General features: G+C 33.5%; 1 protein-coding gene across 3 annotated transcripts in view; it reads right to left on the reverse strand.

The window, feature by feature from the left end:
- Nucleotides 1-1264: 1264 nt before the first annotated feature.
- LOC114338372 (UDP-glycosyltransferase UGT5) overlaps nucleotides 1265-26689 on the reverse strand; it is a 69006-nt gene continuing 43581 nt past the window's right edge. For all 3 annotated transcript variants that reach the window (XM_050662927.1, XM_028288960.2, XM_028288959.2), the window contains 5 exons: nucleotides 25784-25982; nucleotides 15488-15720; nucleotides 8639-9004; nucleotides 8348-8567; nucleotides 1265-1804 (listed from right to left, as the gene is read on the reverse strand). In XM_050662927.1, the coding sequence (XP_050518884.1) occupies nucleotides 1525-1804; nucleotides 8348-8567; nucleotides 8639-9004; nucleotides 15488-15720; nucleotides 25784-25982 (1298 nt within the window). In that variant the 3' untranslated portion in view covers nucleotides 1265-1524. The remainder of the gene's footprint in view (nucleotides 1805-8347; nucleotides 8568-8638; nucleotides 9005-15487; nucleotides 15721-25783; nucleotides 25983-26689) is intronic.

A 26689-nucleotide genomic window follows, 5' to 3' on the forward strand; every position in this document is an offset into this window, starting at 1 on the left:
ATAAGTACAAACTAGGACGAGATTTTCAAGATTTGTTTTGCCAAAAAAATGGACGAACATTATTTTGAGCTTACTCTTAACTTGCTAAATTTTAAAACTAGAAACTTGTTAAAAAAAACAAAAATAAAGCTTTTTTTAACACTTCAAAAAAGTTGTGATGAGTTTTAAAAAGTGCTTCATTTTTGGTTATTTACGTTGAAATATTCGACTTGGATTTTGTCGAATAAGAATCTACTTTTCATTAGCTCTAGCTCTGCTTATACTGGGTCTACATATTTCATACATACACCATTTTTTTTTACTTTTGTATACGCTATATTTTTCCTAAGAATATTTTTTTTATAAAATACTTAATTTTTGAGATATTTTTTTGTTGAAAAATGAACATATTCATTCGCAAATAACTCGAAAAGTATTGACTTATCGAAAAAAAACTCTATAGAACAATAGTTACTTAGAATTAATCAGTTTACCCATTTCCGCACTTATTTTGAACGTATGTTTTTTCATGAAATTTATAAAGTCGTAGTATAAAACTCAATAGAGTCTACGACTTGGTCTTGAATAAACTAGTGTCTGATCGGCCTATGGAGGAGCGGTACGGCAAGGGATACGGGCTTGCGGCTTGGTGATACTCCTCTATAGATCCCTACCTAAGGGCGTTGACGCCTAAGAACGGTGTATATATATGTTTTTTCACCCTGAAGGGGTGGCACCCATCCCCAGGGCAAAATCTCACATCGGCACAATATCACTTTTTTTAAATAAATAATCATTTTCCAGTAGGTTTAATTCAGTGTCTCATTTTATTTAATATTCCATGAAGTTTAAGATATGGCTCATGACAAAAGGTAAAAGGCCAGAGACCAAGATGAAGACCTCCAACACGCTGGTAGAGCAAATGAAGACTCTGTTGAAAAAATCCCACCATGAAGTTATCCATCTGGCTCAGGATCGCAACCAATAGACAGCAATTGTCCCCACGCGCTGACAAGACCTCAAGGAATGAGGAGAGGATTGGTATTTTATCTGGATTTGTAACGATCCCAATATTTGCTTTATATAGTCTTGTATGTTAAACATATTCTCTTATTTCTGATATTATCATTATCTGGTGATACTACCCGCCATGATAGCGTGGTAATTAGTTCATCCTTCTACGTGAGGTTATAAATGAAGCTGGATTGCCATTTGCCACAAAATCTGGGAGTACTAACTTTTATAATTCTATCCACCTTCGAAAAAAAGTGAAAAAATAAACACATTTTCTTAAATTTTCTAGTTTATTAGATCATTTATATTTCCTAACAGTAAAACATTTTGATATTGTTCGAGAAGATGCATACAAAACATCAGTATTCAATAACAAAACATTTTTTAATTAAGTCCATCCAAAAGTATCACTAAAAGTTTTCCTATAATCCAAAGAAATTAGTATGACGTTTAGAGTAGAGAAAGTATCTGAACGTCATGTGAAGAAATAGTATGTACTATGCAAAAATTTTATTCTATAATAGATTTGGGTTAGTGTTTTTTCGCCTTTTTGTTACTGGATTTTTTACTAAAAACTACGAAGTTGACACATTGTCTAATTACGAACACTAAAATAACAACCGCTAATATTGGCAAAGCTATCACATCTAATAAATACAGTTGGTACCACCGCAATTTGACAGATTGAGATCTCAAATGTGGGGCTCCTTTATGCCTGACCACGTACTCTATCCAGAACATTGCTTCATCGATTTGCTTCGTTGGTTGGTCATGCATGATCTTGGATCTTGTTTTGGCACCTTCTCTGTATCTAAAATAAAAGTAAAATCAAATAGAAGAATATAAATTACATGGCCATAGTCATCAATAGGGAGCGGATTTATATGCGATCAATTTTGATGAAATATGCGCATATATATGTAGTAAAAAATTACGAAATATGCGCAAGATATGCACAAAAATTCAAAAAATGCGAATTTCGAGAAACCACAAATTTTCTGTCCTATTCTATTCTAGGGGGTTCTTTTATAGGGGGGTCGGCAATCTTATTTATTATCTTTCAAATAAAATCATTATTTTTTATATATGCAATTTATTCACATTTTTTACAAAAACTGATACCAATAGTTACCTATTTAAAATAAAACAACAATATCACTATATCTTAGATTATAATTCACTACAATGTGTTTTTTTACGAGGAAACATTTTCTTTGATCAGATAAAATATTTTTATAACTTGAAAAGCTTCTTTCAACATCAACAGAAGTAATTGGGGGGTATTTAAAATAACTTGTTAAATCAGAAAATTCTGCACCAAAATCAATTTCAAAATTTCCATTAAAAATTTCGCATATGTCCTCCAAAGTTTTAAAGCCGTTTAAAGACGGGATCTGATCTAAAGCATGAATATTTCAATTTCCGTTAGAAAATCGTAAAACTATGGGTAAAGGTGTAAATTATCTTAGCAATAGGGGATTTAAAAGAATCACAAGAATTATAGGTACCTACTAAATTGGGATACAAATTGTACTTAAATATAATAAAAGTAAATAAAATTCGGATTTCCCGGTAAACCATCCTTCATCATTTTAACATCCTACAATCATTTTATAACGGCGTACTATAAGCACTATAAGTCTTTGTGTAAAGATCGGGTATTTTCTAAGAAAAATGAAAAGGCTGTGAATGAGCCGTCTCTCTTCAGGTAGTTCTCGAATTAATAGATACGACAGCCTGTGCGGGGAAATATTTAGTGTCGAATTAAAAAATTAAAATTTTTTTTTGGACTAAATAGGCACAAAATATGCATGTTTCTTTAAAAATATGCAAATTTAGTAAAGTTCTCAAATATGCGAAATATGCATGCAATATGCATTTAGCATAAAATCCGCTCCCTAGTCATCAATATAAAGCTTGCAAAAATGTTTACCTTGAATGTCAGTTATATTGTAACGCAGAGAGTTACGGTGAAATTAGGTACCGAATTATTGAGCAGGCCGGAGCCGCTTTTTGAAGGATGGGTTTTTAGAGTCACTAACGACGAATATGATATCGGAAGTGATCTACGGAATACCTGGTGCCCAGGGTATCTCGTCTTCTGTAGTTTTCGGCAAATGCATTAAAAAATTAGACAAAAATTATTACTCGGGAGTTTTTGGGTCGCTGACGACGAATATGACATCGGAAGTGATCTACGTAATACCTGGTACCCAGGGTACCTACTGTTTACCTAGTTTTCTGGAGTTTTCGGCAAATCCATTAAAAAATTAGTCAAAATTCATTACTCGGGTTTTTGGTGTCTCTGACGACGAATATGACATTGGAAGTGATCTCTGTAGTACCTGATGCCGAAGGTACCTACTGTTTACTTCGTCTTCCGAAGTTTTCGGCAAATTCATTAAAGAATTAGTCAAAAATCATTAATCACGAGATAAACAGTAGGTACCCTGGGCACCATGTACTCCTGAGATCACTTCCGATGTCATATTCGTCGTCATCGACCCCAAAAACCCCCTGAGTAATAATTTTTAACTAATTTTTTAATGAATTTGCTGAAAACTCCCGAAAACGAGGTAAACAGTAGGTACCCTGGGCACCAGGTATTCCTGAGATCACTTCCGATGTCATATTCGTCGTTAGCGACCCCAAAAACCCCCCGAGTAATGATTTTTGACTAGTTTTTTACTATTTAGTTTTTTATGCTATTTAGGGTGAAATTGAATATAATTAAGATAGCTATGGGGGCATCCATAAACTACGTCGTAAAAAATTTGGACTATTTAATACCCTACCACCCCCCCCCCCCGTCGTAATTCGTCGTTTAGAGACGCCCCCCCCCCCCCATGTCGACGTCGTCATTGCAACTCACGACCCCCCTTCATTGATTTAAAAAAAATCAATATTATTTCTGTTTTTTTTTTAAATCAAATATGAGGGGGTACGCGTACAATCTTGGTCCAATGCTATTTAAATGCATTAATTATTTTCGAATCCTGAGATAACTAATAAATATATTTGAAAAATTTAAACGTAGAATAAAATATTACATTATTACCGAGAGCTAAAAGTCCCTTAGAATAAACAAAAGGTTTCTTTTGAATGAAAAATAAACAGATGAACATTTGATAAATATTTTAATAGATTTAAAACTTGACTACTTGTAGTTAAATTTTCATTTTAAAGAATCATACTAATTAGTTAGATAATAATTGTGTATAAAAGACTCGGCGAAAAAACGAATTATTTTTATTTATCCAGAGTAACTAATATTTCTAAAATATTTTTTTACTGTATTAATCATAAATTTAAAAGGTACTTACTGTAACAAAAAAGTTTGTAAACGCAGCCTTCCTTTTTGTCGCTGATTCCAATAATTTTTTTATTTCCAAATCGGTATTATTATGTAGGTCATTAATATCTGCGTACTTTTTTTTCAATTCACTCCACAACTCATTAGCCTTATTTTGACAAAAAACACCACTTTTATCGGGGTATGCTTTCTTAACTGCATCATATAAATCTTGATATTTATTTTGTTTTGATTTCGATGCCATTTTATTTCTATTCGTTCTTCAGAACTGTTGTTTCACACACATATGCAGCACATAAATGAACTAACATTGACAAATATTAAATTGAATTTAATATTTTTTGCTTCCAGCCGTTGTTCTGTATATAGAAGCGATTGTTTAAACCCAAAGAACAATGTCTTATTGTTTTGCTGTCCTGTACAAAAGTGCTACCTAATATTATTTTAACGCTGTGACTGATAATAAAAACGAAATGAAAAGTATGCGATAAAAGTATCTATAATAGAATTATTGTTTTTAATTTTAACAAAGGTATATTTATTCGTAAACGTTTTGTTCTATTTTCAATTTCATATCAAAAACTATACGTTTTTATATGAATATCTGATACTTTAATGCTGGTAGAAGCTAGTAAAAAAATTATTTTTATAGACACAATAGCGACAAATTTAAATATAGCTACCAATATATTAAACGACGTCGAATGGTCACTCATACCCCCCTCCCCCCTGTCGTATTCCGTCGTAATAAGCAAGCCCCCCCCATCCCTCTTCTCAACGACGTAGTTTATGGATGCCCCCTATGATGGTAGTCAATGCTCTGAAAGGAGTGAAAGGACATGATACATAATGAAAAAGATTCTGATATACTAGTCTTATTGATTGCTCTGCAAAATCATACACAATTGACAAGATAAATTTTATTTTTCCAGGACACAACAGTATTTATATTGTTTTGAAGCTATTTGTTTGTGGCATCTTATGCAATTTACTATTTAACTTGGAAAATAAGCCACAATTTGTAAAAAGATAACAATCGTTATAAATAAAATAACATATTTTATCAAATCTTCACAAAATTCCACATAAAACTTTATGGTAGGGGAGCAAAGTATGCTAAATTTGCAGTCACTCAAGCGTCATGGGGACCTATTGGGTTGTGATTATTAGGTCCTAAAACCAAAAAAAGTTAAGTAAAATTTTCCATTTTAGTGGGGACTTTCCATTTTTTAATTTAATTTTCCATTTCCAACAATCGTTTTTTCCGATTATAGCGCGATATATCCATAATTCGAAAAAATGTCTCGAATAAAAGTTGCTGATTTTTACGTAAGGAATCTAAATCTGCAATAAAAATTTGGGGTCACATTTAAAATTTTAAATTAACCCTCCACCCCACCTCCGTGAAGGGTCGTGTTTGATACCATTCGATAGATTTTTCAAAAACATTTTGAAAGTTTATTTTGCAGTTTTTCGATCTGACGTTCATTTCGCGAAATATTCGATTTTTTTGTGAAATTTTTGACCCACCCATTTCCTTACTCCCCCTTGAGCCCCGCTCAAATCGTCAGATTTTTGGAATATACACTGTTTTGCATGTACTTAACTTACCTTATCTTAATCTGACAATTTCGAGTATTTTTAAGGAAAGAATTTTTTTTCGAACCCCCCTTAACGAACTTCCCTGTGTTAAGAGCCAATATATGGCAGAGGTACATCTGCAGGGTACCAGGTTTCTCCCCATATGATAATCTGACGCGCTCGAGTAACTGCAAAAATCCCCGCTTGGGCTCCCCTACCATTATTTTATTCCTAAAAATATCACATCCCGATAGATTGCGATAGATATGTAGTCCCTTCAATCCTAACGAACTTTTTAAAGTGAAAATTAATGAAAAAATCACTCAACTTCGACAAAATTAAATTTTTGAAGCTGTATAATCCTATAAGGTAATATTGAAGCATCTAATGAGAAAAAAAACGAAAAAATATCATGAGAGAGCTTTTATCGAAAAATCGAACTTTAATTTAGCAAAAGTTACTTGTAAAGGGGATGGAAAAATCGTTTCGGATAATTTTTAATCCCCCTTTCCTTGACAGCAAATTTTAATAACCAATTATTGAATACAGAGTAAGGATAACTTTGAGAGTCTGATCAATGAGGCTTGCATTTTAGTTTTTAATCTTTTATTAAAAAAAGATTCTAGAAACTAAAGTCCCTTGTAACTTTGGTATGGTAAAAGTAGAGTAACAAATAGTGCAGGAATGAGTTTTAAAATAAAAAATTTGAGACAGAATTCATCAGAACTAAAGTTGAAGTTAGGCAGAATATTAATGACCAAAACTTCAGAGTAGTAAAAGAATTTAAATATCTGGGACGGTAATCACAGATGACCACCACATAAAAAAAGAGGTATCAGCAAGGATAGCTGTGGGAAAGAGCATTGTACTCCCTATCATCATTGCTAAGATCTAAGCTGCTACTTGTATAAAAATTGCAGGAGGAGCATTTATGAAATTAGATGTATACTGTGCAATTCTCAGCTGAATTTACAGCTAAGAATTAAGTTCCTTAAATGTTATGTGTATCCTGTATTACTATATGGATCTAAAACCTGTATAATGAAGGTTAATATGATAAACAAATTAGAAGCCTTTAAGATATGGTCATATCGTAGAATGCTCAAAATCCCATAGGTTCAACGGATGGCTTTGGCCTTCCACAGGGTTCTGTCCTTGCCCCTTTACTTTTCAGCCTCTGAAACCGAATCTCGGAAGTTTGGATATGCCAACGACTGAACCCTTGCAACAAGCCACCAATCTTTAGAAACTACAGAAATCAATCTCACGAATATCCATCCTCAACGAATACCTTAAGAAATGGAGACTACAACCCAGTACTACAAAAACTGAAGTATCAGGTTTTCATCTCAACAACAAGCTGGCAAACAGAGAATTGCGAGTGTATTTTAAAAACAAGCTGTTGAAACACAATAAATACCCGAAATACCTTGGGGTTACTGTAGACAGAACGTTCACATTTAGAGAACAACTGACGCAAACAGCAGCAAAATTGAAAACACGCAACAATATAATACAGAAACTCTGCGGCACTACATGGGGGTCCACAGCATCAACTTTAAGATCCTCTGCTCTTGGCCTGATATATCCGGTGACAGAATACTGTGCACCAGTGTGGCTAAATAGTAGGCATACCCACCTGGTCGACACTCAACTAAACCGTGCTATGCGTATGATAACATGCACAATTAAGCCCACCCCTACAATGTGGCTACCTACCATTAGTAATATAGCACCACCCGACCTACGCCGCGAACATGCATTGGTTAGAGAATATAACAAAATAATGGACAGTAACCAACTTCTAGTGCACAACAACATCGCCGATATTCTTGAAAACCGTCTCCGATCCAGGTTACCCCCTCTACAATCTGCTCAAGCGCTGCAGCAGTCCAAATTTGACTTAAATACCCGATGGAGAGAAGATTGGGAAGGTAAGACAGATCCTCATTACCATAGTCTACCGGACATCATAGGGAAACCTGGCGAATTTGAACGTCCCCGTAAGATTTGGGCAGCCGTTAATCGAATTCGAACAAACTGTGGAAGATGCGCCGACTCCCTTTACAGATGGGGTAAACTTCCCTAGCCTTCTTGTGACTGCGGCGCTGCAAGACAGACGATCAGTCACATTGTTCAGGACTGCCCACGCAGAGCATACACAGGCGACCCTATAGACTTTGTAATGGCAACCGAAGGGTCAATCGAATGTATAAAAAAACTGGACATATGTTTGTGATGCACTGTATAATGCATAAATTTAAATATATTCTGTGATGTAATAAGCCATACGCTAAATAAAAAATAAATAACGCATTAAGCAGAATAGGTCAAGGCGAATGAGACTTGGCGAAGATAATAAAAAAGGGAAAACTTGAATGTCTGGGGCATATAATGAGAGGTAGCAGATACTGATCGAGGAGAAAAAGGTAGAAACTAGCAGAAACAATTAACACTTACTTCGGATTGTTGATCAATTCATTTAAGGACTTTTCAAATGTCTCCTCAGTTAAGTCAGCAAAGTTGAGTTTTACACCGTAACCTTTTCTAACAGCTTCCTCGATATTCTTCATTTGGTCCCAAAAGATTGGCATACCCAATATGGGCACACCATGATATATGGCTTCAATAGTGCCGAGTAAACCTCCATGTCCAATAAATCCTATCACATTTGGATGAGCTGAAATAAAGGTTAAAATACTTATTAACAAAAAAATTACAATATGTTTAATCACTCTGACTGGTACATACCCAAGGCATCTTTTTGAGGTAGCCAGCTAGAAATCATCACATTATCACTCTTCTCTGGAAGGTCCGTCTCAAATTTCCAAAGAACCTTTTGCTTGATTTTCGAAAAAGCCTTCAAGATTGCTCGTTTTTTCTCTGGTTCAAAATCTGAGCTTTTTAGATTGGATCCCATAGAGAAAATGATTGCTCCGTTTTTGGCGCTGTCTAAAAAGTCAATAAGATTCTTCGGCAGAGGTTCTGGATCGGTGACATGGTAACCTCCGATTTCCTTGATGTTTTGTTGTAGAGGCATGGCATCTATTAAACTGACATGGGAGGTGATGAGAATGAGGCTGGCATTATACAAAATAGTGTTTAGGTCAGGAGCATCTAGAAAAGAAACAAATATTATTACAAAGAAGTAATTATCTTTTAGCTCTAAACTATATATAAGGTTTATAGAGGCCTGCATCTGTGGGTTTTCCAGATCCAATCCAGGTCCAGGTCCCAGTCTCAAGGTCGTATATCTCTCTAACATTGCTTTTTGGACTCCAACGAGCCATGTTGACTTCGGTCTTCCTAATTTTTTTCACTCAGGTGGCTGCCAATCCAATATTAATTTAAGTAGGCGATGGTATGTTATTCTTTGTGCATGTCCGTACCAAATAATTCCATTTTAAACTAAAATAGTACCTTCTTGAGAGATTTGAAAGCATGTGTGTATTATGTCATCATAAAGAAGTCTACGACGATGGAGAGAGTACATCGAGGAACTATTTCATGACCAGAGAGAAGCTAGTACATCCGTAGACAGCCAAACCGAAGATCTCGGTCCAGAGATAACCAAATCAGAGGTTAGTCAGGCAATAGACTCTATGAAAACCAATAAATCTGCTGGTCCAGATGAATCACCTAGCGAGCTGATAAAGTTGATCAACGAGAAAAACCTGGACATAATAGTAGAACTGTTCAACGCTATCTATACTATGGTAATCATCCCTAGAGAAACGTTGACATCAGCATTTGTGAGTTTGCCAAAGAAAGTGAATGCCGAAGAATGCAGTGACTACCGAACCATAAGCTTAATGTCACATACCTTGAAAATTCTGCTGAAAATTATCCACGCCAGAATACACTCTAAACTGGAGCTGGATACTAGTGACACTCAATATGGGTTTCGCAATGGTATGGGTACCAGAGAGGCATTATTCTTCTTCAACGTGCTGACACAGAGATGTTTGAATGTTAACCGCCCTCTTTACGTCTGTTTTATAGACTACAATAAAGCGTTTGATAAAGTAAAACATGATCGACTCATGGAAATTCTGAAAACTAAAAACCTAGATGAAAGAGATTTAAGACTAATAACACACCTCTATTACAATCAGCATGAAATAGTAAAAATTGAAAAAGAAACATCTGAAGAAATGGAAAAAAAAAAGAGAGGAGTCAGGCAAGACTGCATACAATCACCTCTATTATTTAACGCTTATTCTGAAGAGCTAATGCGAGAAACTCTGGAAGATGAAACAGTCGGCATAAGAGCAAATGGAGTCTTAGTAAACAAAATCAGATATGCAGATGATACAGTAATAATAGCCGATAGTTTACAAGACCTGCAAAGACTCATGAGTAAAATAGTAAGGTGTAGTAGGGAGTACGGACTCTCTCTCAATATCAAAAAGACGAAGTTTATGAAAATTAGTAAAAAACAACCATTATACTAACGAAATCTTAATAGTAGAGGGCCAGGAGATCGAAAGAGTAAAAAAAAAGTACACTTACCTAGGAACACTTATAACAGAAAATAATGACTACACTGCAGAAATCAAAGTCAGATTCGAAAAACACGTTCTAATTTTATGAAAATGAAAAAGGTTCTATATAGCAAAGATTTAACATAAGCTCTTAAAGTACGCCTAACAAAATGTTACGTATACAGTGTACTATACTATGGAGTAAAATCATGGACGTTAAATATAGAGACAATGAGAAATGTGGACCTATAGAAGAATTATGAGGGTTTCCTGGGTAGATACAGTTACGAACAACGAAGTACTGAGAAGAATAGGTAAAAAGAAGGAAGTTGAACTTACAATTAAAGAAAAAAAGCTACAGTATCTCGGACATGTAATGCGGGGCGAGAAGTATGGCATCCTGCGACTCATAATGCAAGGAAAGATAGATAGCCGAAGAAGCATCGGAAGAAGACGAATTTCATGGCTGAAGCACCTGAGAGAATGGTTTGGATGCAGCTCAAAACAACTATTTAGAGCTACTGCCTCAAAAATTAAAATAGCTATGACGATTGCCAACCTCCGTAGCGGAGATGGCACCTGAAGAAGAAAGAAAGAAGGCTAATTTTACAAAAAAGTTTATATCAAAAGAAGAAATTGATACTGGTTGAGGAAACACTTTAAAAGAATGTTAGACCTTCCAGTTCTTAGTTTTTATTTCGGTCTATCGTCGAAGTTTCCAGACTTAATGTTTCGCTCCAACATTGCCCTTTTAAACACCTCCTTACAATGTCTGGTTTGGTCTTCCTTTTTTCTTCTTCATGAATGTAGTATTCATTTCAGTATTTGCTTAGAATGTCATCTTTCATCCATTCTTTGGATATGGCTGTACCAGAGAAGCTACTACCTGCATTCAATTTCTTCTACTATAGTAGCTATGACCCTTGCCTTTGTAGTATTTGTTTTTTTTAAGGCGGACCTTCAGTAAAATTATGTTTCTGATATTAAAAAATGACGTTCTAAGGATTCGTTCATGCATGCTGTATCTAGAACAATGTGGTAAAAGCTGTAAGCAGAAATCACTGAGATGATACATGAAGTGAGGATCAGAATGTCCAAAAACTGGACAGAAGCTATCCTAATGCCAATACACAAAAAGAAACAAGAAAAATATTTTTACGAAAGTTCCGTAAAATTATTAGATATAGAAAAAGCCCGTTGATGAAAAATAAGGAGTATTTAAAATCTAGAATATTCTAGATGTCATAGAAATATCGCGAAATATCTCGTAGGGTTTGAAAAGTCAGGAACTGTATATAAACAGGAAGAAGATATTGATCAGACACTTCTTTGGAAGACCTGAAACAGAGTTTAAAGAAACATTATTATGAGCCCATCTTCTCTGCTTCCTTCTGCAATATGTTAAAGGTCTCCTTCATCCTTATAGCCCGATCACGGAACACAAAATTCTACGAAAACCTCCAAAAAAATAAAGGAAGGATGAAAATTTGGGAATAGGTAGTTTAAATTGTCTATTATTATATAAGAAAAACTTTACAATTCTACATCCCCCCCATTTTACCAAAATTGGGAAATACGAGGTGAAAAATATTTTCTCGGGAGTGAAAAAATATACGTTCAAAATATGCCCGGAATTGGATAAAATGACTAATTCTAAGCAACTTTTGTTCTATGTATAGAGATTTTTCACTAAATCAATACTTTTCGAGTTATTTGCGAGTGAATATGTTCATTTTTAACAAAAAAAAAACATGTTTTTGGACGGTTTTTCGCAGATAACTTAAAAAGTAAGTATTCTAGCGAAAAAATATTCTTAGTAAAAATATAGCATATAAAAATTTAAAAAATGTGTACGCGTGAGGTCTGCAGACCCACTAGAAGCAGAGTTGTAGCTAATTAAAATTAAGTTCTTCTTCTTCAAATTCCAAATCGAATATTTCAATGTGAAATAACCAAAACACAGCGAGCACTTTTCGGGAAAAATTCATGACAACTTTTTTAAAGTGTTTAAAAAAAGATTTATTTCTGTTTAAAAAAAAATCTAACATTAAAAATAAGTGAGTTACGCTCAAAATATTGTTGGTCCCTTTTATTTTTTGGTACAAAAATCGCGAAAATCACCCCCAAATTAGCTGCCCAAATAAAATTAATCGTTACCGCTTCACAAGTTACTTTACTTATACAGGGTGTCCCAAAAGTAGTGGAACGGTCGAATATTTCGCGAACTAAACATCGGATCGAAAAACTAAAAAATACGTGTTCAATCATTTTCAAAAATCTATCTAATGACACCAAACACCAACCCCCACTACACCCCCTGGAGGTGGGGTGGAGGGTAAATTTAAAATCTCAAATGGAAACCCCTAGTTTTTCTTGTAGATTTGGATTCGTTACGTAAAAGTAATTAACTTTTATTCAAGACATTTTTTCGAACTGTGGATAGATGGCGCTATAATTGAGAAACACGATTTATCCTGATACCATAGGTAAATTATAGAAACGGTCTAATATCTCGAGAAATACACTTCCAAATGAGAATCCAAAAATAAAGTTTTTAATACTTTTCGAAAACCTATCGAATAACACTAAACATGACCCTCCAACCCACTACCTGGAGGTGGGGTGGGGGGTAACTTTAAAATCTTAAATAGCAACCCCCACTTTTTATTGCAGATTCGGATTCGTCATGAAAAATTAAGCAACATTTATTCGAAACATTTTTTTTAGAATTGTTGATAGATGGCGCTTTAATTGAAAAAATACGATTTATTAGCGCCATCTATCAGCAATTTTAAAAAATGTTTCGAATAAATGTTGCTTAATTTTTCATGACGAATTCGAATCTGCAATAAAAAGTGGGGGTTACTATTTAAGATTTTAAATTTACCCCCCACCCCGTCTCCAGGGGGTGGGTTGGAGGGTCATTTTTGGGGTTTTCGATAGGTTTTTGAAAAATATTAAAAACCTGTTTTTTGGTTTCTCATTTGGAAGTGTATTTCTCGAGATATTAGACCGTTTCTATAATTTACCTATGGTATCAGGATAAATCGTTTTTCCCAATTATAGCGCCATCTATCCACAGTTCGAAAAAATGTCTTGGAAAACTAGGGGTTTCCATTTGAGATTTTAAAGTTACCCCCCACCCCACCTCCAGGGGGTGTAGTGGGGGTTGGTGTTTGGTGTCATTGGATAGATTTTTGAAAATGATTGAAGACGTATTTTTCGGTTTTTCGATCCGATGTTTAGTTCGCGAAATATTCGACCGTTCCGCTACTTTTGGGACACCCTATATATTGTTTATACAGTCGGAAAAATGAAAGAATACCCATGAACGAACATATAAAACACGCTGTATTTTCCTGTCACCGTGTCACAAAGAAAATTGTCCAACGCAAGTACATGTAATAATAATTCTTACATGTACTTGCGCTGGACAATTTTTTGTGTGACACGGCGACAGGAAAATACAGCGTGTTTTATATGTTCGTTCATGGGTATTCTTTCATTTTTCATACTGTATTGTCTATAAGTTTCATTGGTTCAAAGTGCTCATTTTGAAAAAAAAATAGGTTTAAAATAAAACATTATTTTTAAATTTGAAAAAAAATGGAATTGTTCATGGAAGTAACTTAAAAATTTTTGTAATACCAAAAATCTTAAAGAGTAGTAAAATATACGTTTTGCTTTTCTGAATATTTTTACTTTTTTGTTTTCCTGTTAGACAAAAATTGGCTATGCTATGGCTGTTCAAAATTTGCCTAAACTCGTGATTAGTTACTCGTTCAAGCCATTTTAACTACAGATTTTTCAAAAATAAGCACTTTGAGCCGATGAAACTTACAGATCATATAAATAATACATAAGCAAAGTAACTTGTGAAGTGGTAATGATAAAATTTATTTGTGGTTCTAATTAGGAGGTGATTTTCGCGTTGTTTTTGTCAAAAAATAAAAGGGACCAACAATGTTTTGAGCGTAACTCACTTATTTTTAATGTTACAAGTTTAAAAAAAAAACAAAAATAAACCTTTTTTAAACACTTTAAAAAAGTTAAAATGAATTTTCCCCGAAAAGTGCTCCGTTTTTGGGTTATTTCACATTAAAATATTCGATTTGGAATTTGATGATGAAGAACCTACTTTTCATTAGCTACAACTCTGTTTCTACTGGGTCTACAGAACTCAAGCATACACCATTTTTTTTCAGTTTTTTATAAGCTATATTTTTGCTAAGAATATTTTTTTCGCTGAAATACTTACTCTTTGGGTTATCTCCGAAAAACTGTCCAAAAACATGTTTTTTTCTGTTAAAAATGAACATATTCACTTGTAAATAACTCGAAAAGAAAATCTCTAGGAAATCTCTGGGAAAAAACTCTATAGAACAAAATTTTCTTAGAATTAGTCATTTTATCCAATTCCGGACTTATTTTGAATGTATATTTTTCACGTTCGAGAGGGGGGTATTCACTTTCATTTTTGTAAAATGGAGGGGATGTAGAATTGTAAACTTTTTCTTATATAATAATAGACAATTTCAACTACCTATTCCCAAATTTTTATCCTTCCTTTATTTTTTTTGGGGTCAGATTGTTCTTTGTTCGGGCTATTAATCTGGTGCTATTCATTAGACCGATATCGCCTGCAAATCGATATCGTCAATACAAAGTTTGGTTCTTTTCAATGGAATACTCTAGTCGGTTTTCGATTCCTGTACTTCTGGTTATGTGTTCCAGAGCTAAAGTTGGACAGATATGGTGAAAATGCATCTCCATGTTTTGGGCCATTGTTTATTTCCAATGTATCCGGGTATTGTTGTCCAACTTTCTCCTTACATCGTAAGCCTTCCATATACATCCGTATCAAATAGACTAATTGTTTTGAATAGCCAAGCTCTTGCATCGCTGTCCACAGTCTTATATAAAAATGTTTAAAATGTTTAAAAATGTTAAATAAAATTTTTAAATGCCTGTTTAAAATCTATGAACATTTTACAAGTTCGAAAGACCTAGCTCAAGACAGAAAGATATGAAAGCAAACTATCTAAGCTTCAGAAGACTCTACCACATCAGTTTCTTGAACATCAAGATCTGTACATACACATATTATAATACTTACCTGGAAAAACTCGTTTCAGTAACTCGTTGTGCGCAGGAATAAACTTCGTATGCATGAAAATTTCTCCCATTATAAATTTGTAAGTGTTCGACAGTCTTTCCCAATAGTTCATTTCAGCGTCGTAGTTTCCCAAAATGCTTGGTACATACGAAGGCGGAGCTAGATTTCCTACCAGGTAGTTGTTCATCATGCTCATTGGTCCGGGAGCTAAAATCACTAAGGGACAGTTGAACCTGAAAGAAGTATTGATATATAGATTTACATGAAGTTAATGATACTTTTAACATATTATTATATAACACAGTTAAACAAAGAGAGAACGAAGACAGAACAAAGGAAACATATTGAAACGGTTCAAAGAACGCAATTATTTTGCCTTATGCAGAAACCAAAAATTGTAAATGTATCGTAGCATAATTTTGTCCCATCCTGTAGACATAAAAATATCGCTTCACATGCCAAGTAAATTTTAGGAATTTATTTCTGATCCGAAAAATACGTGAGGTATATGGAATTGTAGTTTATCAGTTTTGTTAAAGAAATATGTTATATTATTTTGCAGTCATGTCTAATTTCGGTTTTCTGTGTTTAATTTCTCGTCCGTTCAGTTTGTGATGTAAAAAAGAGTTACATTGTTGCTAATGATCGTTTTGGCTCCACTAATCTTGCGAGTTAGATACACAAACGTGCTGCTTTGGGTATTAGAGAGCACAGGTGTTAATTGTGGACTCAGCAATATCTGACTTCGCGTTATGATTTTTTGATGGTTCCATACCAAGTAGGTTGGGCTTAAAATATATTTTGTTTTTACCTGTTGGGTCGATAGTAAATGTAGGAAGCTTGGTTATTTTTTTATTAGACCATAATGAAAGAAGGAAGGATTAAACTTTTTTCTTATTGGTTTGGTTTTGGAAGGAAGCGTTTTGGTTTGGGAGATCAATTCAAGTTGTGAGATTAGAGATTTCAAGTTGAAAGATGAAAGTTGAAGAGAGAGGTTAAGTTGTAGCCTCGGACGGAGACCACTTATAGCGGTTTCTGAAGAGTTGAGTTGAAATTTTAGTTTTTTAAGTGGAAGTTTGGTTAAGAATTTAAGTAAGAATGTAGCCGATTTCGAAGTTTTATGAAGAAATCATGGCGTTGCCGCGGTCAGGCAAAAAGCTGGTTAGTTTTAGTGTGTAATACACTAAGTTTTTTTGGAAGCAGTCATGGATAAATTCATGCATTAGGTGTCAATATTAATAATAAATACTTCAATAAGTTAATTAGAATTTATTTAAATATTTTAAAAAGTCAATATGAGCAGATTTGGAAGTTTATTTATTTTTTTGGCTGAAACTTTTCATGGAAATAAATATTTTTGTAATATTCTTTATCTAAATTCAGTGAAAAGTGCGTATTTTGGACATTCACAACGTGAAGAATGAGGACAGGACTAAATGATAAGGTACTGTTTGTAAACCTTTTTATTGTTTTTGTAAACAGAATCTCTTATATTATTGTCTACAAGAGATCCATCATTTTTTTTATTTTTAAATTTTAATAAAATTTATTTCATTTTGCAATATTTTTTTTTGACTGATAATATTATTATCTGATCCCTTCTCTCTTGTTCATCAGTGAGAAATCAACATGAGGACGCTAAGGTAAGGTCATGATATATTTATATGAATAAATGAAAAAAACGAAATATATGGTGCTAGGAAACACAGAAAGAGAACCTGAATATAATATGCTAAAGTTAACAGCGCTGGATGATGGAAAGCAAAAACCTGTGCTGATTATAGAACCATCAGTTTGTTAAATCACTTATTGAAAATTTTTCTGAAGGTAATACATGGCCGTATCTACAATAAATGCGAGGAATACCTGGATGACACACAGTTTGGTTTCCGTAACGGGTTTGGAACGAGAGAGGCACTGTTTGGAATGAACGTAGTTGCTTAAAGATGTCTAGATATATCTGTAGACATATACTGTTGTTTTATTGACTTCCAAAAGGCATTTGATCGTGTTAAGCACTCTATATTGATAGAAGCTCTAAAAGACATTGGCTTGAACGGCAGAGATGTTCGAATAATTGCAAATTTATATTGGAATCAAACAACATCAGTTTTTAGATGGTGTGAAATCACAGGTTCTTAATATTTAAAGAGGAATACGGCAGGGATATCTCTTGTCACTCCTGCTTTTTAACGTTTACTCCGAAAAAATTTTCAGAAAAGCACTTTCTGAAAAACAAGAAGGAATACTTGTGAACGGTGAAGTCATCAATAATTTGCGATATGCGGACGATACAGTACTCCTAGCTTCTAGTTAAGAAGATCTGCAAACACTACTTGATAGTGTCGTTGAGAGTTGTAGGGAGGCAGGTCTGGATCTGAACATACGGAAAACCAAAATACTCGTAATAAGTAAACAACAGCATATAAAACCGTCTATATATGTAAATAATACCAAACTTAAGCAAGTTGATAAAATCGTTCACCTTGGACAGCAATTAAATTGTAACGCAGAAAGTCACGGCGAAATTAGATCTAGGATAGAGCAGGCTAGAGCCGCTTCTAGAAGGATGTCCAAGGTGTTATGTAACAGAGACCTAAAATTGGCATTGAGGATCCGCCTACTTCGCTGCTACGTGTTCTCGGTCTTACTTTATGGTGCCGAGTCCTGGACTGTGAATAAAATCGATCTAAATCGCCTTGAGGCTTTTGAAATGTGGTGCTATAGAAGAATTTTAAAAGTTTCCTGTGTGGAGAAGATTCGAAACTCTACAATACTAGAAGGTCTCAACAATACTACTGAGATCATCAAAGCATCAAGCAGAGAAAGCTGGAGTATTTCGGACATGTAATGAGAGGTCCCAAATATATGTAGGTTGCTACAAAATATCATGCAAGGAAAAATAGTAGGCAAACGCAGTCCAGGACGAAGAAGAACCTCATGGTTGAATAACTTGCGAGATGGGTATGATGTTGATACAAGCATGCTATTTAGGGTGGCAGTGAATAAAATTAAGATAGCTATGATGGTAACCAACGTTCTGAACGGACATTGTACATGAAGAAGAAGAAGATGATGGAAAGAGTATAAAAAGAGTAAAGCACTTTAGATATCTAGGTGTCACAATGGATGAAAAACGACACGAGTAAAATGAACTAAAACACAGAACAGCAAAAGGTAACTTAAAGGTCGGCAGTTTAAGAAAACTAATATCAAAGTACGTATCGAGAAAGACAAAAACCAGAATATACAAAACCGTAATAAGACCAATAGTCACCTGTGAATATGAGACTAGAGATGTGAGACTGAGTTTATTGCTTGGTTTACCACAAATAAGCCTAACTCTAGGCACCATAAATTGTGAACCTGGTATACATTATGTTAGTAACATTGTCTCATTGCTTACATGTCAATATTTATCTCTTTATCATTTAAAATAAATAATGCCTACGACTTACTGTTATTTGCTCTGTTATATTGATTGTTTGGGACCAATTTCCTAATTATTGTCTCAATTACTCATTATTTACATGGTAGTATTTTGTTGTCAATTATTTTAAAAAACCATTCCTTACAATTTAAAAACAAACATTGCATGATGACAAATAGTTAAATCGAATGTTAGCTGCCTAAACTATGTAATTTTCTTCTGCATTATCTACTGCAAACAAACTAAAATTACTACAATATTTAAAACAGTTCTTTTATAATTTATAATCATTACGGAATTGAGAATTAAAAGTCAGTAAAAACACAAGTTCAATATTTTACCAGAAAGCAAAAAGGCTGCATATTATCGGGCAAAATTAAAATTCTTTAGAACCTAAAATTTTAAATCTACCAGCGCTGTATTAGTTAATAGATATTAAAATTCGCATTTTTTCATTTTGTTGCAAATACCTTCGAAAAAAATTAGAAAATAAACACGTTGTCTGTAGCAACAAATTTTTAATATTTTGTTGGTAGGTATACCATAGAACCATATCGGGACCTTATTGTATAGTATTGTTGTGCAACTAGTATATAATCCAGGGGTGGCCAAGCTCCATGATAGTCCGAGCCATTTTTCAAAATTTGAAATTTTTTGCGAGCCGCAGTTAAACAATTATTTTAAAAGTGTAAAAAAGGTATTCAATTTTTCTCTCAGTTTTTGGATTTCACGAATTTTAAAGTGTATAAAATGGTTCTCATCGTTATTTCAAATATGCAAATAATTCTACAAGCAGCCTTTACTATTTCAGAATACTTCGATTCTTCATCGTTCTTCCATTTTTTTTCTGGGACGGCCTACTGATCTTCTACCGTCTTTTAAAAAACACTGTCTTTAACACTCCGTCTTCCTCTAATCTTACGACTCAACCTGCCCATCTTATCTTAGCTTTTATATGTCTAACGATGTTTTCAATTCATCTCTATGAGAGCTTTTCAATATGATTTTGAAAACTTCCCTTTCGAAAATCAGCAGCATATTTATTTCCAGCTGATATAGAGTCCATGTTTCACTTCCATGTGTAATTATTGGTGTGTCTTAATTTATATTTAGTCCAGAAAGCCAATGCGCATCCGCTAGGAAAAATATTCTAATTCGGATTTTTTGCATAATCTTATTCAAAAAGGACTCCTTTTAACAAATTTGCATGTTGCCAGGACCAAAAGGTGGTCAAAAATTTTTTAAACGTTTTTTTTTTTTGTTTATTCCTAAAATTATTTTTTTTGCATGGAAAAAAGTTTTTTTAGGTTTTTTGGATCATTCCAAACAGAAAAGGTCTTTAGCGACTTTTCTCTAAAAATGATAGTTTTTGACATATAAGCGATTAAAAATTGAAAAATTGCGAAATCGGCCATTTTTAACCCTCAAAAACTATGTGAAAAACTGAAAATTTGAATGTTGCCAAGGTAGGTAGATATTCTTTAAACATCGATTGATGAAACCCCGAAGAGTTTTTTGCAATACAATATTCAGAACTCCTTTGTTTTTTAATTGCTAATCAAGCGTGCGCGACACTATTTTCCACCGATAGTATGGTGCAAATGAAAGGAATAAATTCGTTATTTCGTAAACCGGCAACTTTAAGGAAAAATCCCGAAACAGGTCGATTTTTATTTTTAAGTTATGATATTGTGGCATATATGGTATACTAGTGACGTCATCCGTCTGGGCGTGATGACGTAATCGATGATTTTTTTAAATGAGAGTAGGGGTCGTGTGGTAGCTCATTTGAAAGGTTCTTCAATTCTCTATTCAGTAATATAAACATTTAGATAATTATTTATACAGCGTGTCCTTCTACTTCTTTTTTTGTCAAATAATTTAATTTAATAAAAATTTTTTGGACACCCTGTATAAATAATTATGTAAATGTATATATTACTGAATAGAGAATTAAAGAACCTTTCAAATGAGCTAGCACATGACCCCTATTCTCATTTAAAAAATCATCGATTACGTCATCACGTCCAGATGGATGACGTCACTAGTATACCATATATGCCACAATATCATAACTTAAAAATAAAAATCGACCTGTTTCGGGATTTTTCCTTAAAGTCGCCGGTTTAGGAAATAACGAATTTATTCCTTTCATTTGCACCATACTGTCGGTGGAAAATAGTGTCCCGCACGCTTGATTAGCAATCAAAAAACAAAGGAGTTTTGAATATTGTATTGCACAAACCTCTTCGGGATTTCATCAATCGATGTTTAAAGAATATTTACCTACCTTGGCCACATTCAAATTTTCCGTTTTTCACATAGTTTTTGAGGGTTAAAAATGGCCGATTTCGCAATTTTTCAATTTTTAATCGCTTCTATGTCAAAAACTATAATTTTTAGAGAAAAGTCACTAAAGACCTTTTCTGTTTAGAATGATCCAAAAAACCTAAAAAAACTTTTTTCCATGCAAAAAAAATAATTTTAGGAAAAAAACAAAAAAAAAACGTTTAAAGAATTTTTGGCCACCTTTTGGTCCTGGCAACATGCAAATTTGTTAAAAAAAGTCCTTTTTGAGTAAGACTGTGCAAAAAATCCGAATTAGAATATTTTTCCTAACGGATGCGCAGTGGCTTTCTGGACTAATTGTCTTTTTAGTAACTTAGATCTTAATAATGATGATAGGGAGTATAATGCTCTATTCACCGCAGCTCTCCTTGCGGAGACTTCTTTTTATATGAGGTTGCCATCTGTGATTACCGCCCCTAGATATTTAAACTCTTTTACTTCTTCGAAGTTGTGGTCATTGATAGTTATGTTCTGTCTAACTCTTGGTCTTGGATTTTTGGTTACTAGCATGTATTTAGTCTTCTCTTTATTTATTCGAAGGCCCAGGTTACCTGTTTCCTCCTCGAGTTGTGAAAACACCTCTCTCACGTCTCTTGTAGAATGAGCGACTGCACCTAGATCATCAGCAAACGCAAACAATAGTTTTGATCACCGATTCGCAAATCCTCCTGTCAAATCAAATGATATTTTACTTATTACATATTCTAAGGACAAATTAAATGGCAACGGTGATAAGGGGTCTTACACTTAGTCTTTTACATTTCTTGTCACTAATTTAAGACATTTTGAAACACAAAAATTAAAAGTAAATAAGGTACATTTATTGAAAGCCACAAATAATCCTTCAAAGAGCCACATGTGGCTCGCGAGCAACAGTTTGACCACCCCTGATATAATCTGACAATAAAGTTACTATTTCTTATTCAAAAATATTTTTTTCATAATTACATATAGGTTTTTCAAATAGAGAGAAAAAATACCCAAAATACGATCGAAAACTTTGTGGCTATGACTAAAAGAATTTGCAGAGAGAAGAAAACAGAACTAAAAGAACTAAAGAATTGCTAAAAAATTGAAAGACTTAGAGAAACCTACATAAACAAAGAGTTAAAAAATTTCTACCTATAGTCAGTCATTGAAGCGTAAAATAGGTTTTTACCTCCGAATTTTTTTACTATGAACCGATTTACATGAAATTTTGGAATTAGGCTTATCTTACCCTTAACTTCAAAAGTAATATTGACCCTGACTCCGTTTTTATTTTTAAGGGGTAAAAACAACCCCTTAATGGAAAAATTGACATTGAGCCATTTTATCGCCAGAAAACGTGTTTAATAATAAAGAGTGACATTATGAAGTGTTTTCTAACACAATAACCTCATGTTAAACTCATTTTCATCCCCTTGAAAACCGTACAACCCTTGCAAACAACCCCTAAATCAAAAAAATTTACAAAAAATTAATTTAGTATGACATAAAAACATTTAAATATAGAGTAAATGATATTTTACGTTCTCTATCTTAATTATCATATTGTTAACCCCCTTTCAACCCTTAAAATCAACCCCTAAATAGAAACAATTTACAAAAAATTAATTTGGTTTGACAAGAAGACTTAAATATAGAGTAAATAATATTTTACGTTCTCTATCTTAATTATTTAATTGTTAAGCACTTTCAACCCTTAAAATCAACCCCTTGATTAAAAATTGTATAAAAAATTTCTTTTTATAAACTAAAAAGGATTTAAATATCGTTCCACGTTCTCGAAAAAGCTATACTGGAAAATCATATGCTCAAGTTCTTTAACCCTTAGAACTACCCCTAAATTAAAACATTGAATATGTATGATTATACATTTAAAAATAAAAAATCCAAAAATTCACGCTCCGAAATGTTTAGTTTACTATAGTAAATCGTAGAAAAAAAATACGATTAGTTTTTGGGCCATCACTACTTCAATTTTGAAGCTATCGCAACTTATAAAAGACTATTTTGAAGGAAATTAAAAAAGCTACAACTTTTTTTAGTATAATATGTAGTGAAAAACCTTTTATTTTGAAACGGTGAAGGGTCAAAGAGCTCGAGAGAGACTGTGGTTGCGTTACCACGCGCTCTTTAATCAATCATGTCTTCGTCAATTTTTGTGTGATACGAAAAACAAACAAACCAAAATTTTTGACAAAAAAAAAACCTATTTATTTTATTCTTACACTTTTTTACGTATCTTTATATTATGGAAAGAAGGTGTTTTTTTTAAATTTTTTTTTTCAAACGTTTTTGAAAAAACTTCATACAAAATTTTTTGCTTGAAATTAGGTCTTCTATCGATATGTGAGGTAATTTTGAAAAAAAAATCCACCAACGAAAAGGGGTGGCAACCACCTCCAGGGTGAAAACGGAGTTCGGGTCAATATCACTTTTGAAGTTAAGGGTAGGATAAGCCTAATTCCAAAATTTCATGTAAATCGGTTCATAGTAAAAGATTTCTGAGCTAAAAAGCTTCAATGACTGTACTACTAGAAGTTAAGAAATCCAGAGAAAACTAAAAAGAAACTTCAGGGGAAACTGGAAGGGGACTAATAATAACGGGATAATATAAATTTGAAGAAGTAACCAAGTTCAACTATCTAGGAGTTACCATATGAAAAAGCAGCAAAGAAAGAATACAAGAGAGAATCCACAAGCTTTTGGAAGAAATAAACAATTACTCAGATCCAAAATCATCAGCTGACAAAAAAAAATCAGAATGTATAAGACACTGATCAGACCAGTTATCACGTATGCAATGGAAATCACGACGCTAACAAAAACAGATGAAGAAGATCTAAGAATAGTAGAAATAAAAATAATGAGATCAATATTGAAAACAAAAAGAACAAGCGACAGAGTAACAAAAATGAAGACCAATAAAGAAATGAAGTAAAAGTCAGACTTACTCTCAATCTTTATTATAGCGAAACTATAATTTATCAATCTTAAAGAGCGAAACCGGTCGTCGGAAGTTATAATAAATATTGAGAATAAGTCTGACTTTTACTTCATTTAAAATGAACTCTCACATACAACCCATTCAAGACCAATAAAGAAATTCAACAAGAAATGGAAGGTGAGGTGAGAACATAGCAAGATACATAAAAGCAAGACGACTATAATGGGCAAGACGCATAATGGGAAAAGTATTCACAGAAATGATAAAAGAATCACGAACTGGATACCTCTGGGACCAAGAAATAGAGGAAGACCCAGGAGAAGATGGTGGAACCAGATAGAGAGAGACATAAAAATAATGAAAATAAAAGACTGGAAAACAAGATGCAGAAACAGAAAAGATTGGAAATACATGGATAATCACACAAAACAGAATTAATCCACATGGAAAAAGGAATACTATATGCCTCGGCATTGCCATAATCCACTGGCATTGAACGGCTGTAATGATGATGACAATGATCCAGAAACAAAGAAGGTAAAAAATAAAAAAAAGTGCATAAAGTGGTATTCCAACTGAGATTTTTAAAGAATGCGGCTAAAGACTGAACGAAAGAATATTTCGTTACCAATATACCATAAGCGCTTAAAAGGCCAGTGAGAATGACGCTAGTTATAGTACAACGACCGCTACCATCCAGTATATTCTACCACGTGGAATCAACACGAGGCTACGCCGCGTCGCAGCGTTGAACATTCTGGACCTAATTGCGACGTATTGGACAGCAAGATCAGCAATTATAAAATTATAAAACACCATGTAAAAATCAATATTTTTCAGTCTGATTAAAAATAGTAAAAGTAGTTTGATTTAAATGCTAAAGTAAAGTCTGATTTTAAATTATTGAGTTGTAACTAAAATCTTTGTCGAAATAAAAGTTTTAATTGTGAAGTTCAGTTTTTTAAAAACGTGTTTTTCCAAAGAACATTCATAATTCGCTGAAGAACACGACAAATAGGGTAACAATGGAAAATAAGAAGTACTCACTTCAAAAGCTTTTCAATCTTCTTCTTATTCTTTACGTGCCATCTCTGCTACGAAGGTTGACAATCAGCATTGCTATTCTAACTTTTGACACTACAGCCCGAAAGAGTTCAGTTGAACTGCATCCAAACCATTCTCTGAGATTTCTCAGCCAGGACATTTTTCTCCTACCTATGCTGCGCCTTCTTTGGATCTTTCCCTGCATATTTAATTTTAGGAGCTTTTCAGTGTAGATGATCAAAAACGCAATATATGGAATTGAAAAGCAGGAAAAAGAAACAACCGGTACTAGATGACAGTCCAGTAAAATGGACAAATAAAAAGAGCAGTAAAAAAATGAGACCCCACTGGAGAAGATATATATGACAAAAAGAAATGCTAATTGAGATGAAGTTAACAGTAAAAAGAATATGCTGTATAAAACCAAGGATACGTGACTAAAAAGAAGGAGTAGGCTTGTCTCAGGAACAAGGCATTTAGTGGTTCATGCAAGGCCAATAAAATTGTATAATTGATAAAGAGTATTACATATAAAAATTACCTGTGATGAAATATCGTCGCTGCATCATTAATAAAATGCTCCATCACAACAAGATCAAATTCCTGATTAGAGTTCCATAATTGTTTTACTTCAGGAGCAGTTAGTACATACTCTGTATAGGCAATACCTAGACCTTTTATCCATTCTAATTGGCCCCAAAAGCTCATCTGTCCAAAATCTGCTAAATCGGCGTTAAAACCTAAAACATAATTAGTAATTATTGTTTTTTCTATATTAATGCCTGGTTGCACCAACAAATCTTAAGCTCCAGCCTAGCCCAGCTCAGCTTATAGATAGGGCCGATTTAAGTCTAACTTAGCACCATAATTTTCGATTCTTGTCGATCCAATCCACGTGGCAATTCATTGTGACGAGCTTAAAATTGATCTAAGACTCAATGGTGTAACGCATATTGAAGTTATACTTCTTTAGGCGCGATTGAGATTGAGGGTGAATTTATATTGATCTGCGCGCATGCGCACACCGACAGTATGGTATTAGTCGTTATACGGGCTCTGATTGGGTGTTGAAATGATCTGTCAATAATAAATAATTGTTCAATATGAAGGTAAACAAATGTACAATATATTAGTTTTATTGTTGTGAGGACAGAAACAAAAAAGTTTATAATTGTAGTGACTTTTAAATAGTTTTTAAAGCAACAGGTACGTAATAATTGTAAATGTATCATAGGTACCTACCTATTTGAACTTACTAAAATACATAGTATGTAATACTTTTATTTACATAATTTGATTACCATCAAAATTTCTATCAATATTCACCTAATATATTGTTTTCTTACTCTATGTTTTGTTGTATTTTTTCAATTCTAAATCATTTCAATTCAAAATCAAAATAATTTGATTTATATAATTCAAAAATGTCAAAAGTTTAATCCGTTTA

Source organism: Diabrotica virgifera, chromosome 9 (assembly GCF_917563875.1).
Source record: "Diabrotica virgifera virgifera chromosome 9, PGI_DIABVI_V3a".
Taxonomy (NCBI): Eukaryota; Metazoa; Arthropoda; class Insecta; order Coleoptera; family Chrysomelidae; genus Diabrotica; species Diabrotica virgifera.